Genomic DNA, 21,070 nt, shown 5'->3' with positions numbered 1-21,070 from the left:
CCCGCCCTGACTGCTCTTGCTTCATTTCCCCAGTTTGATGCTCACACTTGACTGCACTCTGCTCCCACTGATGTACACATGTCTGCATGTCTGATTCTTCCACCAAACTATAGATTCCTTAAAGGCAGGGACTAAGTCTATCATTACATTTCACCCTTAGTTCCTAGTAAGTGGCCTAATGTGTTGTGGCTTGGCTGTTTCATTATCATCAGAGGGGTCAAACCAGCTCTCCACCAGGATAGTGCTGCCTGCCCCCAAGACACCTTCGACATGGGGGAATCTAGCCTGCAGGATGGGGAATGGGGGGGTGGGGAACAGTGCAGCTTTTACCCTCTGCACCTCTCTTCTGCTGGATCCTAGCTTCAACATCACTTAAGCACCACTTTTGGCAGTCATTTAAGGAAGCTAAAAATTCCAGTTGAGCTTTTCTGAAGGCTGGAGGCCCTGGGGCTCAGCATGATTTCTTCTCTTTCTTGACCCAAACAAAACATTGTTACAGCAAACATGAAGTCTTTCCTATTTTTCACAAATGCTCTCCAGGCCTAACAAAGCTAGCAGTCACCCTCCTTGAATCAAAATAAGCATCTGCCTTTTTCTCTTTATCTCACACTTTCCCAGCATTTATTGTAAGAATGTGATTATTTTGCTAGTTAATCATACATTTTTATTTAATGTTTTCTTGTGCAAAACCCTGGAAAGGATGCAAAAATATTTAAAACCTTTAGTCTTTAATATTGATTAAACACAAAGGTGCAGAAAGTACATATAACTGACTCTTATTCTTTTATATTGTGTATGATTGTTTGAAGCATAAACGATAAAATCCTAAATAGTGTATAAAATCATAAGCAACATATGACAAAGGGAAACTGAGTCACATGTAGCTGTGAAGAGGAGAGTGTCATTTTTACTGAGCTGATTTTTTTTTTTAAAAAAAAAAAGAAAAAATAATCGGGTGCTGTGGCTCACACTTGTAATCCCAACACTTTGGGAGGCCAAGGCAGGCATATCACCTGAGGTCAGGAGTTCGAGACCAGTCTGACCAACATGGAGAAACCCCATCTCTACTAAAAATACAAAAATTAGCTGGGCATGGTGGCGGGCACCTGTAATCCCAACTACTTGGGAGGCTGAGGCAGGAGAATCGCTTGAACCTGGGAGATGGAAGTTGTGGTGAGCCGAGATCATGCCACTGTACTCCAGCAAGAGAGAGAGAGAGAGAGAAAGAGAGAGAGGAAGGAGGGAAGGAAAGAAGGAAGGAAGGAAGGAAGGAAGGAAGGAAGGAAGGAAGGAAGGAAGGAAGGAAAGAAGGAAAAGCCCTCTTAGAGGAGATGGACCTTTGTCTCTGAAGCAGTAATTCTTGTATCACAGACCACTTTGATAGCAGGAAGAAAGCCAGGGCCCATCTCTCTCTAAGGAAATATATACATCTATAGATTCACACATACTTACAATTTCAGGGAGCCATGGACCTGATGAAAGCATCCATAGCCCATGGTTCCTAATTTAATACCCTCTGAAGAACTGATAGCACATAGAAATAATTTAGAGAGAGCAGCAAGAGAGCGGTGATGAAGTCAGAGATGGAGGACAAAATGGGAAGGCCATTGAGCCTAGATTCCCAGTCCAGAAATCTCACATTTGCCTTCTGCGATCCCACTTCTGTAGCTCTCATCCAGGCTATGGTAAATCCATTGCTGGTCAGTTGTCCTGGGGATACTCTATGCAAACTGAAAAGTGTCGCTGAGAAAATTTTTTTATTCTTTTTCAGCTCCTCACAGCCAGTGACCTTGCAGCCAGTGACCTCAAAGGATTTCAGCCACAGGTAAGTTCCACTGATGCTTTTATGAAGTTTGGAAGAGTGAAATGCTTCAGAGTTTGGTTGTCAACAAGCACCCTTGGGGCCAGGATGGAAACCCCAACCTTGGATTTCTAGCTTCTTTCCCTTGAAATGCCAACTGTGAGAATGACCTGGTAGCTTGCTCTCCTCTTCCACCTCCTCTCATTCCAGCATGGACAAAAATCACCTCTTTCTGCTCTTTCGTTCCTAATATTCTATAGGAGAAAAATATATAGAGATCAAGATGCGCAGAATGTTAAGTGTTGGGGATTCAGCTTAGGAAAGGGTTAAACCAAAGGCGGCAGAGGGTGGGATGGGGTTGGGGTTCTCCCCTGTACTTGTCTCTTTTTGGACAGGACACTCACATTTCTGTAATCTTTGTGGCAAATGCCTCACAGTCAAGGCCTGATAGCCAAGTTAATCTCAGACCCCTGCAGAGGCAGACAGTTGAGGTTTGCTGATCTTGGTCAGGAAATGGGCCACTGTTATCTCTGGCCAGAGTGGTGTTTGGAGGTTACTATGGGCAAACTGTGTGAAGGTGTAGGCAAGGGCTTTCTGGAGTCTTTTTTGCAGGGGTGAAGATGGACATCATCCTCCCTCTCTCTGGAAAAGGAGTCCACACACAAACATGTAAACACCAAGACACATACACATAAATCTCAGCTATACAAAAGCCCTTGTTTGCTCACATAGAGCCTGGTGTAGTTAGAACATGTACATAAAGAAAGATAAATCCAAAGGTGATCGTTAGGGGACTCGGCCCCTGCCCCTGTCCCCCTTGCAAAGTGAAACTTTCTGTCACCCTTCAACTCAGTGCCTGCTTCAAGGTCTCACAGTGCTGTACCTTTGTGGGAAAATACATTATAGCTAACGGCAGCAAACTTCCAGGGGTTGAGCAAATACATTTCTAATTGCAGGAATTTCATATATTTGGGCATGTTTTCTTCCTTAAAGGTGTTTCACATCCAGGAGCCCACTGCACCCTCCCTACCCTTCTCCCATGTGAGCCACATCCTGTGCACACCCTCTCACTGCTGAGGAACCTGAGGACCCAGTCCTGATGCAAAGTGGCCCCAGATCACAGAGAGCTAGGAACAGGTGACAGTGGGAGGCTAGAGGAAGAGAATTAACAGAATCAAGGGCCCCGTTGGTGAGAATCAAAGATAGATTCACACACCAGTGTGGGGTGTTTTCATCTCACCTTGTTGATCCTCCTGTCTGGAAAGTAATGAGTTTTTAAGACAGAGATGGCCAGTAAGCCTTTTTTGTCAACCATTGAAAACCTTTAATTAATTACTTATTCACATATTTACACAAACTTCCCATTGGGCTAAGGGAATGTGAAACAAAAATAAAAAAAAATCAGCATTTACCACCTACCCCACTCACGTCTGCACCTACACTCCTACATGGTGGCAATCCCAGGTAAATATTTTGTTTTAATCTGAAAATTTATAACATTAAAGGAAATTGTGTGGTGCTGTTTTACTGCTTGAAAAGGACACCCGGTAGAGACTGAGTTTATTGGAGTTGTGTGTGTGTGCATGGTTTTGGCATGGTTTCCTTCAGAGCTGAACACGTTCCCTCCATGTTTGTTGACCTACACTTTTAGATATTAGATTTAAACTAATAGAGCAAACTTCCCAGTGAAGGAGAAGTTAGATATATTTGAGGTTCGTGCATAACATTCGAAGGCATGATCCTAGAAAGGCAGCTTCCAGCCTCCCCCACAGCCAGCCCCACAGCTTCCAGTGCAGATGGCTCACTCCTCTGGTTCTGTTCATCCCTTCCATGTTATTCCATGTGCGTGTCATCACCCTGAGGCTAGAAGCATAAATGCATATTTTTCACTCCTCAGGATGCCTGTTCTTGAGGCCAGGAAGTCCTGGGAAACTTGTGGCCAGGGTGTAATGCCCAGATCAAAGTTAATTCTCTAGTGAAAGTCTCAGATGTGTCTCGGGTCAACAGCACCCTTTTGGGTGCTTTTTAAAACAGAAACAGAAAGCTGTCCACAGGCTTTGCATTGCCCCCTCCAGCCCCACTGCACCAAACTGCTGGCTTCTGTTGTTATTTTTCCCCTTCTCTCTTTGGGTTTGAGATGAAACTGAGTCCCACACAATAATTCATGGGTGTGTTCCCCTCCAGGACCCATCATTGACTGTTAGGAGGGGACTCACTGAGGACCCCTCCCAGGGATAACTATCTGTCCTCTCAGCTTTTGCATAGTGCCCACTTACCACTTGAATGTAGAGGTTTTCTGTTTGTTTTTCTTGATGCTTATTCCTGCTTTAGATTCTTAAGGAAGATAGTTACAAAATCTTTGATGATTTTGGAAGTGTGTAGAGTAGTGACTGTATTGAGCTGGCTTTTCTGTTCATTTGTCTCTGTCTTCTCTCTGCATCCAGATAGAGAAGAGGAAGGTAAGGAAGTGAATATCTGCCTTTCTCCCCATGGTTATTGGTTACTAAAAATGCCATGCTCATTCCTGGAAATAAACACATGACTTTTCAAGATGAGCCTGAAAGCCCGTGTTTTCTAAGGTATTGTGTTTTAGCAGGTGGTGGTCTCCCCAGAGGCTGGTGAGCCTGGCCTCTGGGCCAGAGGGTAGAACTTCTCCTAAAGTAAGGCCTGGTGCTGGTAGGCGGGTACTATTCTCAGCAAGTTTTAAAGGCACAGATGGAAAAGCTTCTGAAATTCACACCTAACCCACCCTGACTCTTCTACCTCCAAACACATCTCCTTTTACCTTCTAACATCCTGTTCTTCTTGCCTTTTGAAGCAACAGATACACTTGAGTACCCTCCTTTCTAAGTCTTTGGGTTATTGGAAATGAGAACCCTCACTTCCTTTTGTTGGTCTGGTCCCCTCCATTCCTAAGAGGAATAAGAGCTGACATCTAATTTTCTTTAGTAAAAGCCCAATAACCATATGCTTTCCTCTGCATTTTTCTTTTATGCTTTTTTTCCGCTAATATAAAAGTTGTAAGTGTCCATCGTAGAAATTTGGAATACACAGAAAACCATAAGAAAGAAAATACACTATTATTTCACTTCAGAAACATACACAATGACGTTTTGGGGTATAGTCTTCCGATCTTTGTTCTACATAGACACACACATCTGTTTTTTTTTTAATGGTCATATTTTATGTGCTTTTTTGTTACCTTATTTTTTGTTGGTTTGCATGCTTTCCACAACACTGGAAAATCAAGCAGCTAGCCATGCTTGCACTAGTTGTTAGTACCATCATTCATTTATTACCCCCTCTTGCTGGACAACCCATTCCTTTTGCAGGCTGAGATCTCCAGGAGCAATCCAAGGCAAACGCTGGGATCCAGTGCCTTCATCTAGGATACAAAGAGCATCCAAGGCCTCTTGGCATTTATTTATTTATTTATTTACTTTTATTTCTCAGTTCCTACAAGAATGTGCAGGCTGCTTAAACTTTGCAGTAAAGTGCCCGTGGGTGATGCCCACGTGCTTGTGCACATGCTTACGAGGTGGGGGAATGTGGTAAGGAAATAGCCATAGCATGGGCACCAAATTCAGATACAGGTCCTGCATGCCCAGCCACAGTGGTAGAACAGTGATGTGACAACGAACGTCCCCCACAGAGGAAAGCACAGACTAAAGGATTTGGTCCTCATCTGCTACATAAACCCTCTATTGTCTCAGAGAATAGTATACTTCCTTTAGGCAAAATGGAGTATTATTTCAAGTGTGGGGCAAGTGTAATGGCCACCTATGAAGGGTGGCTATTTTTAATGAGTTTCTAAAATGTCAGTTGCTACTATGGTCAAGGGCATGCTGTGGTGGAAGATGAGAAGAGAGTAAACCAGAACACACAGGAAAACATGTTCTAGTGCAGAGAAAACAGAACTTTCAGTCACTTAGTTGCCATTTCATTCAACAGGCATCCATGGAAGACCTTCCTGTAGGGCTCTCAGCTATGCACAAATCCTTCCCTAGATGTTGACAGTTCTGGAATGTTCTGCCACCTTTATTAGCTTTGTGACCCTGACGAAGTTACCCAATGTCTTTGATCTTGATTTACCTTATTAAGCAAAGGAGTTGTGCAACTTATTTCACAGAGAGTATGGGCATTGATGAGACAATGCATGTGAAAGTAGGCTTGTATGCCTGAAATGCACAGTGAGGTATTGTTTCTTCCATTAGAGAAGTGCAGAATAAATTAATTAAAAATTCAAATGTAGAAGAAATTATATGTCTATGGAACGAGCAGGGAGGTCTTCCCAGCAGAGGTGTTGTTGTACCTGGGCCAGGATGGGTGAGGAAAAAGTGAGGCGGTGGACTTATTCCAGAGCAGGGGAAGCATGGATGAAGGCTAAGCATGGATGAATGGCGATGCTTGGGTACGTCTGGAGGCTTGGAGTGATTTAATTGTGGAGCCTCAGAGGAGAGCATGGTGGGAAATTATTTGCAAATTAAAATGGGGTCAAATTTCGGGTCTTAAAGGTCTGGAAAATGAAATAATAGTTTTTTTGAAGTTGAAAAATAAATTGGACTTAAAAATTAACTATGATTAAAGTTTTCCTACTTACACAAAAGTTAGCATAATAATATAATAAACCCATGTACCTATTACCCAGTTTCAATGGTATGCTGCTAAAAAAGCCCACATTTGTAGCACTTGCTAATTTCTCTTGTGTAAATATCTCCATCATGACCAATTTTAAGCTACCAGTGGTTTAGCAACCTGTTGGCAAAGTCTTTGACAGTCAGCTCGGCACCCCAGCATGCCACTGGGATAGCTTTCACAATTGTTACCATTTTCCAAACTTGGCTATACTCTCGTCTACTTTGGTTTTTAATTTTAATTATTTGGGGGTATACTTTAAAACAAATCCCAGTCATCATGTTATTTCACTATTAAATAATTTAATTAACTTATCTAACAAATAAGGGCTTTTATAGAACAATCACAATGCCATTATCACATCTATCAAAATTACCAGTAATTTTTAAATGTTTTCGAATACTCAGTCCATATTCAGACTTTTCTGATCATTTTTAATATGCCATGTTTTAGTTGATTTGTCTGAATCAGGAAACAGAATTTGGATTTTTTGGAATCCATCTGAAGTCAATGGGAGGCATTGAAAATTTGAGGGCAGAGAAGAGTCAGAACTGTGATAGATGAAGGTTCCACAATGGGTAGAAGGCATGATGAAACCAAGAGGGCATCCAGCACTCAGCCTGTGCTGTTGGTCCATACGAGGAGTAGGGGGGAATGAAGGTGGGCTGAGGACTGTGGGGGTATCACAGAGGAGATGAATGCCAAAAAGTTTGGTGGCAGAATTAGTGGACCAGCAGCTTCTCAGTAGCTGGAGAATTTGGGATGCTGTTAACCACAGTGAGGACCCACGAGAAGTGCAGTGTTCATTCCTGGAGTAAGAACAATTAAGTGTTCAGAGGAGGAAGGCTCAGTCCTCCTCAAATGAACCCTTACTCCACTTTCCTTAGCCGCCACAATTAGTCCTACTCGGAGATTGTCAGAGGACACAACCATCTGCAGAACAATCCTGGGTTCCACGAGTCCTCACCTAGAAGTTTCAACGCAAAACCCCCAAGTATTCTGTGAGGAGAAGCTACTTTTTGGGAAGGTGTGACTGTGGAGTTTCTGCATAGAGAGAAATCCTGGCTGTGCTTATCTCCCAACAGAAAAGGAAGGCTGAAGCAGGGCAGGGGCTGTGACAGCAGTTGATGTTTCAACGTGGGTCTATGTATTGGTTTGCTACAGATAGGTATTCCTACACTGTGAAATGGAAGGCAAGTGGGGGAGTTAGAGTCTTCCAACAGCTCTTTTATTTTGTAAAAGGGAATCTCTGAGTTCCCAGGTTGCTTGTTCTTCTAGGGTTGATCATGTTTTTCAGAACAAAATCACCATTATCTGATGCAACTCTAAATGGACATCAGCTGTCTACAAGTTCAGCATCAACACTTAGAGTAAAATTGGGCCGGGTGCGGTGGCTCTCGACTGTAATACCAACACTTTGGGAGGCCAAGGCGGGTGGATCATGAGGTCAAGAGATCGAGACCTCCTGGCCAACATGGTGAAACCTTGTCTCTACTAAAAATACAAAAACTAGCTGGGTGTGGTGGTGCGTGCCTGTAGTCCCAGTTACTCTGGAGGCTGAGGTAGGTGAATAGCTTGAACCCAGGAGGCGGAGGTTGCAGTGAGCCGAGATTGCGCCACTGCACTCCAGCCTGGCAACAGAGTGAGACTCCATCTCAAAAAAAAAAAAAAAAAAAAGAAAAAGAAAAAGAAAAGAAGGAGTAAAATTGAAGCTCTGAGTTTTCCAGGGCACTGAGCCTCGTTAGACTCAACTGGAGTTTGTGGTAATGCATGTTCACCCTGCTTTTGGCTCAATACACATATGCCAAGGACTTAGCATATATAGATACCGGAAGGTGTTCTTTGAACTTTACGTGCATTTTGTCATTTAATCCTCACCACATTTTGTAAAATCAATAGGAGCATTAGCCCCATTTTACAAGTCAGCACACAGAGGCACAGGGAAGTTAAGGTCACCAAGCCCATATTTGCCAGAAGTGGGATTTGAACTTAGGTAATCTGGCTCCAACATCTGTATTCTTAACCACTTATGCTATGACATCTTGAATTAGATTTATCTCTACAGTGAACACAGACCAGTGTGACCACTGGTAAGATCAGGACAAGTGGCTGCTCCTTCATTTTTGAAGATTGTATTGAGTTTCCTTGATCTTTGACAAGGGCCATGAAAAAGCAATTTTTTTATCTGAGTAATAGAGGGAATTGCTGCATAGCATTTTGAATCCTTCCACCTTGGCAAATAGTTTCTTATTGTTCTCATTCCTGTCCTTCCCCAAACTCCCAAAGGGAGACTCATAGTGGTGTTTGTCCCTCCCACAGAGGAGGAAACTGATATGAGACAGAGGTAGGCAGGGCCAGCAGTGAGGATACAGGTTGCTTGTTTTGACTTCACCACTTAATATTTACTTTGCTGTTTAGGAAAGAGCCATCCCAAAGCAAAGCAGTGTATAAGGAAATCCTGCAGCTGCTGCTTCCTCACACCCTCCCACACCCCCACACCCCTATTTTAAAATGGAACGAGACACTAGAGACCATGAAAAGTTGCCATTCCCAGCCTTGGCTGCAGACAGGAATTATCAGGGCAGTTTGAAAAATACGAGAATCCAGTCCTAACCCCTGTAGTGTGGATTGAATTGGTCTGGGTGGGGTCTGGATATTGGTATTTTCAGAAGCTCTCCAAAATCTAAGTCAGCCTCCTCATTTTCTAGATTAAAGACTCCAGTAAGGAGGAAGTTTGGAAGAGAAGAGGAGGCCAAGGCGTCCCATTCAAAAAGCAATTCCTGTCCCAGGAACGTGCCATGTGCTTCTCATGCCCCCGGAACCCATTCCCCACAAAACCCGGTTCTCTCTCTTACTCTTCACATTTCACAGTGAACCTGCAGTCTGGGCGCAAGAAGTATAACTTAGCGTGGATTCTGTAAAGCCCACACCTGTGGTCATTCCCTGTTCTTTTCCATTCAACAATTGAGACTTGCCCAAGATTGTAAACTAGTGAGTGACGGCATTTGGGCTTATGATCTTCTCTGCCTGCTAGCTAGACATTCTCTCTGGATCTAAAAGATAATCCAAAAAAATCCAGCTTCACAATGCTGCCCTGAAGAGATAATGCATTAGACGGCCCTGATGCAGCATTCACTGTCTTCCAGGGCAGGCTTGATCCCATGAGTTTGCTTGCTCGGACGATCGCTTAGTAAACACATGCCTTTACTCTCTAGGCCTTTTTTCTGGCTTGCCTTCTATCAGCTGTGCCATGAATCTTTGCTCTCTGACCCCATGCTATGCAGAGTATGGGCTCCAAGCCACGGCTGGCCTGTCAAGTGTGTGTCGCTGGTCCACCATGGGATACATTTAGAAACTTTTATAGCAATTTGACATTTTTGTGATATCCAAGCATGTAATTGTTTTCCTACGAATTTGTCTTATAGTATTTTACCAAAGTTTCCATACAAAAAATATGGATTAAGGACAAAGTATCTGGTCCTTCATCAAAGATCCTTTGACAAGCTCTGCTCCAGTTAACCAACACTGAGCTTTCCTAGTTTTAATGAAGGAATAGGATTTGGACTCCTTGTTTGTCTTTTTCTTCTTCTACAAGCCTATATGTGAATATTTGTAATAGGAATAATGTTCACCCTCCAAAAAAAAATGGTTCCACTCGTAACTATCTTTCTTGCTACTTTTAGGATAACTGCACACAATGTATATCTTTTCTCATAATTCCTAAGGAAACCCACTTAATTATTACCAGACATGTGTGACAATAACAGGGCATTTTTAACAAAAATATTTGCCCACGTGCATACATATATCTCACACTGAAGCCCAAACTGACACTTTTACTCTTCTTACATGAAATCAACAGTTTCCTCCCACAAGTATACATTTTTTGAACTGCTTGCCTTGACCGTGTTTTTAGTGGATTTTTTTTTAACCAGTGTTGGCATTTGGTCCTGGAGAAAGAAGTTCTCCAGGTGTTTTCCAGAAAGTCTGGCATTTCCGCGGAATATTCTGAAGTCTTAATAAGTTCTCCTGGGATACTAAATCTCTAGACCTCAGTGAATATTTTGTTTTTTAATTCCAAGACGTTCTGACCATCTGAGGGCTGTGTGCAGGTGGGCCTGACTTAAAACAAACCTAATGTGCAGAAGGTCACGTGTGAGAAAATTGATAGATGACAGGTGGGTGCTGGGGGGGAGGTGGTTATTCTTCTGCAGAAAATTTTTTCCACTTGATCAAGGAAATCAATATAAGTCATCCCTGCTAGTATATTCAAATATGATGTCATATTTCAAAAACTGATTTAAACTCAATTTTTTCAGAACACAAATATAAACAAAGTGAGGCCAACTGGTTGAATTAACTTTGAATGATACCCTTAGCAACAAGGGAGTAGGAGTAGATGATGTCTATGATCCCTTGAGACTCCAAAGATTTCCTTATTCTGTGAATCCTTCCACTGTCTTTACATCTTCAGGTTTTCATTCATTTTTTTTTCTCTTCAATCCTTTTGGTAAAGTGGCCTAAAGATGAGCTTCTTAAAACTTCTCCTGTAATTCTGCTCACTTGAGACCTGGGGTTATTGATGTTTTGTACTGTATCTCTAATGTCTGTGTTTATTACTAGATTTAGTTACAGCATCATATTTTCCTGTGTCTAAAATGTTAGTATGATACATGACTGTGTTCTATATATTTTTAGGTCTAGGAATGACTCCTGCATAGTAAATGCAAATTCACAAACCACCTTTAGAGCTTGAGAGGTTTCTTTTTCTTAATTCCTTTATCAGGGTAGTTCCAAATCTCCCTCTTCAGGATGGAAGAGGCCCATCTCCACAACAAACAAGCAAGCTCACTTTTTTAGTTCCTTCCAACCCCACCACGTGGCTCCCACTCTAACCTTTTTGTCCTTCCACCTATCTACTCACCCCATTTTCTACCATGTTGTACCAAACAAAAGACATCCATTGAGAGGTGTCAAGAGACCTCCACAAGAGAGGGGCCCTCATAGTGAAACAGCTTACAGCTCTCACATGGCTTTTTCCAGACATCCGCTTGCTTGTGTTTGGAGGCTTGGTTAAGACTGCAGGCCGCCTCCACTGCATTTTTTGGATATTTCCCTGATAGTGGCCATCCTCTTCCACCACCCTCCAGCTCTGCCATGATTTCCTTTATACATTTCTCACCTTCCTAAAAATATGCACCAGAGTTACTGGCAGAACTCATGTTTCTAATGGGTGACCCAAGCCAATGATGCATGGAGGGGAAAGCTTTGTGTGATGCTGTTGTAATCTTTACAGCTATAAATAGTAAAAACTGATGCTTGTTTAGCAACAAAACATAAATCTCTCCCACCTTGCTGTATCCAGTATCAAGCACAGAGAACATTTTCCATTACTTTATAGTTTGGTAGTTAAGAGCAATTATTTTGGAACCAAACTGATAAGTTTGAATCACAGGTTTGCCTTGTACTAGCTGTGTGACCTCTGTAAGTTATTTAACTTTTATGGCCAGAGTCGTCCTTAGTAGAGGAAGGATACCTACCCCATGGGGTTTTGAACAGGATTGAAAAGATAAGCCCATAGAAAAGTGTCTGGCATCTAGCAAACACTCCATAAATGTGCACTATAATTCTTATTACTCTTATAAGTTACATAATTGAAATTGATCTTGGACTGCTGAAGTCAGGGTTAGAGTACAAATTTCAGCTTCCCAAGACCATATTGCTAGAGTTTGGTATTGTCCAACAGAAAAAACAAACAAACAAACAAACAAACAAAATAAAGGAAATCCACAAAACCTAGATTCACCTAACCTTTCACTAGGCTGTTTATGATGCTTGCCATTTTAAATGAGCAGTGACAAATACTGTAGTCCTGGGAGAATGGTCCTAGGAGAGGAAGGAGGAGGACAGAGACTGGTGAGAACAGGCTAAGAGATGCATAGGGACCATTTGACCGGGAGAAGGGAACACCTCACACTTGCCTTCATTGACTGCTTCCTTCTCTTCCCACCTACAGCACTTTCTGAACTAACATTTTATCTTTCACTCATGGAAGAGGAATAGCTATAAGGTACTAAAAATGATTTTTAACAAATATATCAGTAGATCATTCAACCACAGAGTGTTGCCTCATTTAAGCAACTTTCTCAGGCCCAGTGATCCTCTCCACATATTTCTGGAGGTCCACTTTGGCTCCTACCCTGTGGAAGATTCACAGGTGCAGTGATTGATTGCCCAGAAACATCAGTGAGGAACCGGACCAAAGGGCATTTGGATGTTTGGAGAGACTGCACTAGGACTTGGGGATTTTTTAGGATTTTATATGATGACTTACACACCGCTAAATTCAGTTGCTTCCATATGAAAAATAAGAGATGATTCAAGAAGCACATGGGTTTTGGATTTAATGGGGCATCGGGGGAGTGAGAGGGCATCTGCAAAAAAGAGCCATCCAGGCTGCAGAACTCTTGTTTCCAGCAAATAGTCCATTGTTGATGTGGTGATAGGGCAAGTAGTTTGCTGATGGAAAAAAGAGAGGTCTGTGCCAGGCTTAATTGTATTGTGAGAAAATGCAGCTGGCTAAATTTGGCTTCCCGCCTTTGATATGTGTAGGAACAGAAATCCCAAAGTAGAGAACATGGGGTGAGCATTGTATTAGGCTGTTCTTGTATCATTATAAAGAAATACCCAAGACTGAGTAATTTATTTAAAGAAAAGGTTTAATTGGCTAATGGTTCTGCAGATTTTTCAGGAAGCATGGTGCTGGAATCTGCTTGGCATCTGGGGAGGCCTCAGGGAGTTTACAATCATGGCCGAAGGTAAAGGGGAAGCAGGCACATCACATGGCCAGAGCAGGAGCAAGAGAGCGAGTAGGGGCAGAGGTGCCACATGTTTTGAATGACCAGATCACATGCGAACTCAGAACTAGAGTACACTTACCACCAAGAGGACAGCCCAAGTCATTCATGAGGGATCCGCCCCCATGGTCCAAACACCTCCCACAAGGCCCCACCTCCAAGGTTGAGAATGACATTTCAACATGAGATTTGGGTGGGGACAAATATCCAAACTATATCAAGCATGGTGTAAATACAGTCTGTGTGCTTCCAGCAAAAAGTAGATGCTCAATCAATATTTGTGGGACCCATTCTAGGGCTGCTTATATACCCAGGGGTCAAAGCAAATCCCTTAACAAAAATTCAGGTATACAAATTCTGACATTTCTGTAATGCTTTCTGGCCTTGGGATCATATCAAAAATGTCTTCTACTACACATTTTATCTTTGGAGTTAACAAGTTTTGTGAGCCTATTTTAGGACCATCAAGTTTTGGAGGTTTACTTGTCACTCATCATGATTTTATGGTATAACAGGAATGTTCAGGAGGTTCACCTCTGGAGGTGGGACCAAAAGTGGACAGCTTTGAATTAAATCAGCTTGATTCACCCACCTCAAACCCATTGCATTTTTGGTTTATGGGCATCTTGTGAACAGTGACCTAAGGCAGGGGTGGGTAAGAGGAGACAGGAGGGTGTTGGCAAAAAGAAATCTCAGCCTGCAGGCATCTAGAGAGACAGCACATTTCATTCTTGATAAACTCCAGCAGAAAAGAGCAATCAGCTAAACAAGAGCTGGACAAATTAAATGGCTGAGTATTATTTCAAAGGAGAGCTCAGGCAGCATCAGAAATTCCCCATCAGCTGTAATAACGCCAATTACTTTGCCAATTGCAGATTCCATCGTGATGTGTTTAGTGCAATCAGGCGTCGGACTCTTGCAGGGGCCTGATGGGTTTTGTTTACCCTGAATGTACATTTGTAGAGAATCTTTTGCACCTAAAGGCTTAGAGCTCTGAATGTCCTTCGCTCGGTCCAGATTCATACACAGCTGAGGGAGATTATCTTTGAGATGGAGGCGGGTCAGGCTGGACCCAGTGCCCCTACCCCTCACTGGAGAATGCCTGGGATTTAAATATAAAGAGCACAGCTGGGTTTGGTGGTTCTTAGTAAATGTGGCAGTCTCCAGAAAACCTCTCTGTAGATTAACCAACCAGTCAATCAATATATATTTCTGATTATGAGCAAGGCTTCTTGGCATGTTGGAGTGTCGGACAGATAACCATTAAGCAGCAATAACAAACATATAGCTCTGGGAGGAGACACTTGCCAAGAGTTCATTAAGCATTAAATACTGACAAATGGGGGTGCGGGGGTTTTCATTGTCTCCCTTTGAGAATCATTTGGTGGAATGTCAAACATACAGATCATTTCACATATGGAAAGAGATCAGGAAAAAGGAAGATATCTACTGCTGTCCCCAATATTTTAGCAGAGAAAACAAAATTTGGAGAGTATACAGGAACATTCATTTTTTGTTTACGTTTGGGTCCATAGAAATGAACGGGTGTGTGGCTGCCGCTACTTTGAGGAGTGAGCTGTGATTCTCCATTTATACCCTCAGTCCAGGAAGGTGCTAATCATGAGCACTTTGGTCAGGCTGACAGCTCAAGTGGAAGCTATATCTATGACTGCTGGGGGTGCGGATGAAGCGCTAAAGGCTGATTTGATTCCACTTATGCTCAGCTGTCATCTGGGGCCACAGCTTGAAGGAGAATGGGAAGCTATTCTCTTCCCTCTGCTGTGTGACAAGAAACTTTTGTGTCTTTTTTTTTTTTAACCTGCCTCTTTCTCCTTCACACCTATGATAAAGGCCTCTTTGCCTGCAAAGAAAGAATTCTCCAAATTCAAAAGCAGCTGCTATTGCCTCCTAGTGAGTGACTCTTGGACTCCTCAAGCCCTCCCTCCCCCAGCTGTTGCTGAGGGCTCCCTGTTCACAAGGATGGGTCAGGTCCTATTTTAGATGGGAAGGCAGACATGGGATCAGACAGGAAGAATAGGTCATAGGATATCAGATTAGCATGGCAGGGCTCATGCTATAGGCTTCAGCAACTTTGCAAATCATTTATTCTAGGGGGGTATGTGTGTGTGCATTCATGTGTAGGTTTTCCTACACATGTTTGACACCAGTGTTTCTGCAGCTACCTCCTGTTCAGATAATGTTCCTGGCTCTCAGATAAGAGGCAGAGCTTGTCTTCTGCACACACTGGGGACAGGAAAGACTCTCAGAAATCATGAGATAACATATGAAGCAGTAAATGGAGGTGAGGGCATCAAATCTTGCCACATGTACCCAACATCAGTAACTTCACCACCTATGGCAGAGATGGAGCTGCCTCATCCTGCCTTCTCATTAGCATGGAATGGAAAATATTCAGTGATTTATCTCTTTGTCTGTAAGGAGATTCATTTGTTCACATATGAACTCAGAGTACATCTCTGACTTGGTAACATAGCCTCCACCATGAGAAAGATGTTCTGAGATGCAATTTATCAAAAGCAATCTCAGTGGGGTGTGATCCTTTGTCTGCCCTCTTGAGTCTAGGCCAGTTTTAGAGGCTACTAATGTAGCTCAGCCATGAACATAAATTCTGTTCTTGCAGCTAATATTCTTCCTCCATCTTTCTCCACAATGTCTTTAAAATAAGTATATGCTATAAGCATGCCATTTTGAGAAACTTGGCCCTTGTGCTAATCCTAATAACTCCACTTCCCTTAAATATGTATCAGTCTAGATTAGCTAATCAGATTGTCTGTCACCGTATTAATTCATCTCCACTAGGTACAGGACCCTCTACGAAAACTTATGGCCAGAGGGCCTTTCCTTACATACATGGAACAATTAGGGTCCTTCACTAAACTTATTCACAGGATATAAAACAATAAACAGCCTATGTTTATGAAGCAATTTTAAGTGCTTTCTTATACTTGGTGAGCATTAGAAATGTGAAATAGGCAAGGATAATTAACTCCATTTTACAAAAGAAGACACTGAGGCAGATTAAGGGATTATTGTTTTTTCCAAAATTCTCAGCTGTTACATGGTGAAATGGCAGAACTGGGGTTAAAATCAGGGACCTCACACTCTAAGATCTCTTTCCCCTTTTGTTCAGTCATGAGACAACAGGGAAGTGTGTATTATGTACCGATGGCATCTTCATATATTTCTCTTTTATGTGTACAAAAGATTTAGCACTTCTGCTAAACTAATTGCTCCCCAAAGGAAAACTAGAACCACTGGGAGTTGATTGAAAGAGGCGGATTTTAGTTTATTTAGGAGAAATTTCCTAGCAACGAAATGAGCTCACTCCCATGTGCCTAGTTAGCACCCCATCTCTGGATACTTTAAGTAGCATCCAAAGGCAAGGCAGTAGACTAGAGGATTTTCTGCAGGTACGGGATCATCGAGAACTGAGGCTGAATCACAACTTCAACATTGGCTATCTCAATGACCTTTTTCAAGGTGGATTACTCCTCTGAGCCTCAGTGTTCTCATGCATACAATGGAGGGAACAATATTCACCTCTTTTGGCGTAAGAAGGATTAAGTATGCATGTAATAGACCAAGCACTTTGCCTGGAACAGAGGGCTTTTTCAATAAATGCAATTGTAAAACCCTCTCCAGCCTGGCCTGTCTCCAAGTCAGTGTATCCCATATGTCCTGTCTATCTGCCACCCTTCCCAAGGCTTTTGCCACCCTTTGCCTGGGTGAGGAAAGGTGGCCCCAGCAGCATTGGGAGCCCAGGGGCCATGATTCTCAGTTCCAGTTTTGGGTCCAGAACTTTTGTAAACTGACTTTGGATTCAGAAGCCAGAAGAAGGTCATTAGGAAAAATGAAACTGGAATCCCCAGCAACTGAGTAATTCACAAATATGCCATCAGGGAAATAGTTTTGATGATTGCCAAGAGATGACACATGGCAAATGTGTCAGTGAAAATACTCTTGTTTGAATAAAACTTCTTCTAGTCTATTATACTGGACCCTGCTGGCACCTCGAAGAGTTTTTTGTTTGTTTGTTTGTTTGTTCTCCAAAAACAAATGGCATGGGTAACTGGGTCTCTCAGTTTGTCATGAGTTCAGTGTCTAGGTATATTACTACAAACATAAAATATGCATCTCTTACTACATATGTCTGATTACTATGGTAATACATAAGTATTGTAGAAAATTTGGAAAATTAAAATTAAAGAATTTAAAATCACCTTAAATCCCACCCAGGAATGACCACCAATAACACTTTTAGAATACAGTCTTTAGATTTTATTTTATGTGAACACACATAAAAAGATGGAACCTTGTCACTTTGAGCTATAGCCAGGCAAAACTCACCACCTTAGATTTTCATGATAACAGAATGGCGTCTAGACCTGAAGTTGTCATTACCTGGCTGACTCTAAGAAATTCCCTTTGCAACCTTAGCTCTCAGTTTTCTTACCTGTGAAATGGCCTTGATCAACATTTCGAAAATCATATTTCCTGGAATATTATGGATGTTTCTGGAAAGAATCTGTAATCAAATAGATTTGGCAAAGGCAGAGTTAAAGAAAAAACTACATTGAATATTATCAATATTCTCAGAGCTCTTAACAAGTAAATGAGCACATGACTCCCAAGAAAGGGACTTAATAGGCCATAGAATCCTTTTTTCATGGCACACCTGTTAGTATGTTGTAGCAGTAATATTCTTCAGAACATCTTGGGAAGCACACTGTACTGCAATCACTAAGGCGTTTCTAATTCAATATGTGCTGGATTCCCACTTTTTGGTAACACATGAACATTGAAACTGATCCCCTGGAATGTGAACCTGATAGGATTAAAAAGCTAATCCATGTGGCATTGACTCCCATTTATTTGGAGAAATCGAGGAGTTAAAAATTGTTGAACAGCTGTAAGTAACCTTAGACCTCGGAAAGTAAACATTTCACAACTGATATCAAGGTCACTGACAACCTGAGTGCAGGTGGACTGGAGATGTTTGCTGAGATTTTGTGGATGCCAGCCCTGGATCTTATGTAGACAGGGAAAACATGCTCCCAGGCTACGTCCTGAGGCTTCACATGTGCACATTTCATAAAAACAACAACAAAAAAAAACAAACAAAAAAAACAAGGTGACTTACCCTGTGAGAATTGCCTTAATTCTGCTATTCTTTGTATCTTCCGTGTTTGAGTCTTATATTCAATGCAGTTTATTTTCCTAAGTTCTCAATGAACTGCAGTGGAGTGCCACAAAGTATGCTGCATACCTGCTTTACTGGATAGCTTGGCTGCAACATATAGTCGGATGGTTTGGGAAGGACAAAAGTCTCATGCATGGGAAAATTAGAAAACAACATGACCATGTCCCAAAGTATGTTATAAAGTTAATAATAAAAATTCAGGGGGATCAAGAAAAGGACTAAGGAATGTGTCCAGTGTGTCTTTGCTGAGGTGTGTCTCAGTTTCTTTATGTAGCACATAGGAGGTGCATACTTGAATGATGCCTCAGAAGCCTTCCAGCCTCTAGCATTTTATTCTTGTCCATCCCATTCCTGTAGAGATGAGACCTCCAGAGGCTATGAAAAGTACAAATGAAAGATTTTCAGAATAGGTGTAGCACTTCCAGAGCTTACTACTTAGGACAGTGAGCCGTCTTGATGAACTACTTAAATCTTCACTTTGTCCAAAATGTTCCTCAACTTACTTGGATCAAAGTTTTCCTCTTTCTTGTCTTCTTATTTTTTTGATTAGCATATATTTTTCCTAGTTGGATAGTGTACTTTTATATTTATATGTAAAGGTGGTTTTCATTTAAAGTAAAAAAGCAATGTTTAAAATTTCTAGCCCTTAGGTCAACACAGGTGATTTCTGTAGGAAGTGCCCTGTCACCTTTTAGATATGTCCAATTCCTCTTAAACATGAGCACCTATGAGAAATAATGAAAAAACTCATCCTTGGAATTTTCATTAGTTTGGCAATCACTTCTCCTTTTGAAAGATTGGTGGACTGTACATTTTATTATTAGTAGTAGTAGTTAAAAGGAAGCCAACTGTTTCATTTGATACCACACATAGACGACAGCATTGTAAAGTCCCAAAGAGTTTCCCACTGAGTTCCTCCAAAGTGACCTTCTAATTCCTAGCAAAGGGTCTTCTCACACTCAGCTTGTCAGAGACCTTGCTTGCAGCAGTGTCTGAGGAACACTTGTTGGCTGAATGAGTGAGTGAATGAATTGGTAAATTAGTGAGTAGTGTCACTGTGTGGTATCTAAGAAGAACTTCGACTTTGGGGTCAGATAGAATTGGTTCTAAAATCGTGTGCTTCCTCTTACTAGATGTATGACCTTCAGAAAATTACTTAACTTCTATTTTCTCATTTGTCAAGTGGGCACATGAACTCCGTTTGAGTGTTACTGGAAGGATTAGAGATGATCAATGTAAAGTGCATGATACAACGTAGTTGCCCAATAAAAGGAGGTTTCCTTTTTCTCTCATTCCTCATGCAGCATCTGGCTCCTAGTGGGCCTTTGGGACATGTTTGATGACTGAAGGGAGCTGAGCACCATGCATTTGGAGGCCATGAGTCATTCACACCCAGAAATTATACCTCCTTTATCTACTGGGCTGCTGTTCTCACTGGGGAAGTCCCCAGTCGCCTGGTTGGCACATTGTTCCAGCCAACCAGGTATTTACAGCTATCTCTGGCTATTCTGAGCATGAACAAGATTACCTGGGAATTTCCCTCTTAATAGGACTAGAGACTCCTACCCTTAGAGCAGAGAAGGCAGCTGTGATAATGAGATGACAAAACAGAGGGCTTTTCTCTATTCTCAACTAAGTCCTGAGTGGCAGGAAAACAGACTGTAGTGTGCACAGGCTGAGGCCAAGGGCCACAGAAGATCTTCAGAATAAGAATACAGGAGCAAGGACAAGCTAGGATCATCAGTGATATCCACTCAGAGTGAGTAAAATCCTTAGGCCACAGACAACAGGAAAAGGCAGGCAGAAAGTAGTGAGCAAGTGGCCAACTGTGTCCCAGATGCCCAGGGCTTATTAGAGCAGGGGAAGGACAGAAGGAGTCAAAAGCCTAGGCAGAGGTGGTCAAACAAAGATCATGTCAAGGAGCGACAGCAGGTTATCCAATTGTAAATACCTGGAACCCAGATTCCAAAATACAAGGGCTCAGTGAGAGGCAGAGAGAACACTGGGGAACAAGACAGCAGAGCCAAGCTAAAGAATATCTGGACAAGCAAGAAAATCATTTTCTGGGCTCAAATAAGGAACTGAAACATTAGAAGAGCAGTCAATCTCCATCCCAGATGACAGGCATTCCAAGTTCCTGCCTGGATGGAGTATTTCAGGGTGCTGGTCCTGGTCTCTGCCAGGAGGGGTGATCAATTTCTATACCAGGTTCCCAGTGAGTCAACTTGTATAAGTTGAGCCTAAAGCCATGCACCTCAATTGGTGAGAAATAGAGCTAATAAAACTCAAACCAAGGAATTTGTCCCTTGTGAGTTAGTTAGTTCCTCCTGCCTGAAGGTCCCTTCTTAGCAGCTAGTCAAATGTCACGTACAGACCACTTTTAGAGCACACACAGCCAGGGGTTTTGCTCAGGTCAGTGCTTGGAGGAGCCTTTTTTCAGGATCCCAAGAAGTAGTATTTCAAAGCTGATGCTGTTCACTCAGTTCTTTAGTTAAAGATTTATCTTCCCTCAAGCCTTATGAATTAAATTGGTACCAAAAGGACGCACTTCCCATT

At 42.1% G+C, this 21,070-nt stretch overlaps 1 protein-coding gene across 3 annotated transcripts in view; it reads left to right on the top strand.

Moving 5' to 3' along the window:
* The window catches only part of SETBP1 (SET binding protein 1), a 390,764-nt gene that overhangs the window by 192,776 nt on the left and 176,918 nt on the right, over positions 1-21,070 (top strand). For all 3 annotated transcript variants that reach the window (XM_055233550.2, XM_055233568.2, XM_055233558.2), the window contains exon 3: positions 1,772-1,825. In XM_055233550.2, coding sequence (XP_055089525.1) covers positions 1,772-1,825 — 54 coding nt within the window. The remainder of the gene's footprint in view (positions 1-1,771; positions 1,826-21,070) is intronic.

Source organism: Symphalangus syndactylus, chromosome 1 (genome assembly GCF_028878055.3).
Source record: "Symphalangus syndactylus isolate Jambi chromosome 1, NHGRI_mSymSyn1-v2.1_pri, whole genome shotgun sequence".
Taxonomy (NCBI): Eukaryota; Metazoa; Chordata; class Mammalia; order Primates; family Hylobatidae; genus Symphalangus; species Symphalangus syndactylus.
This window is presented reverse-complemented; position numbering and strand designations above follow the sequence as displayed.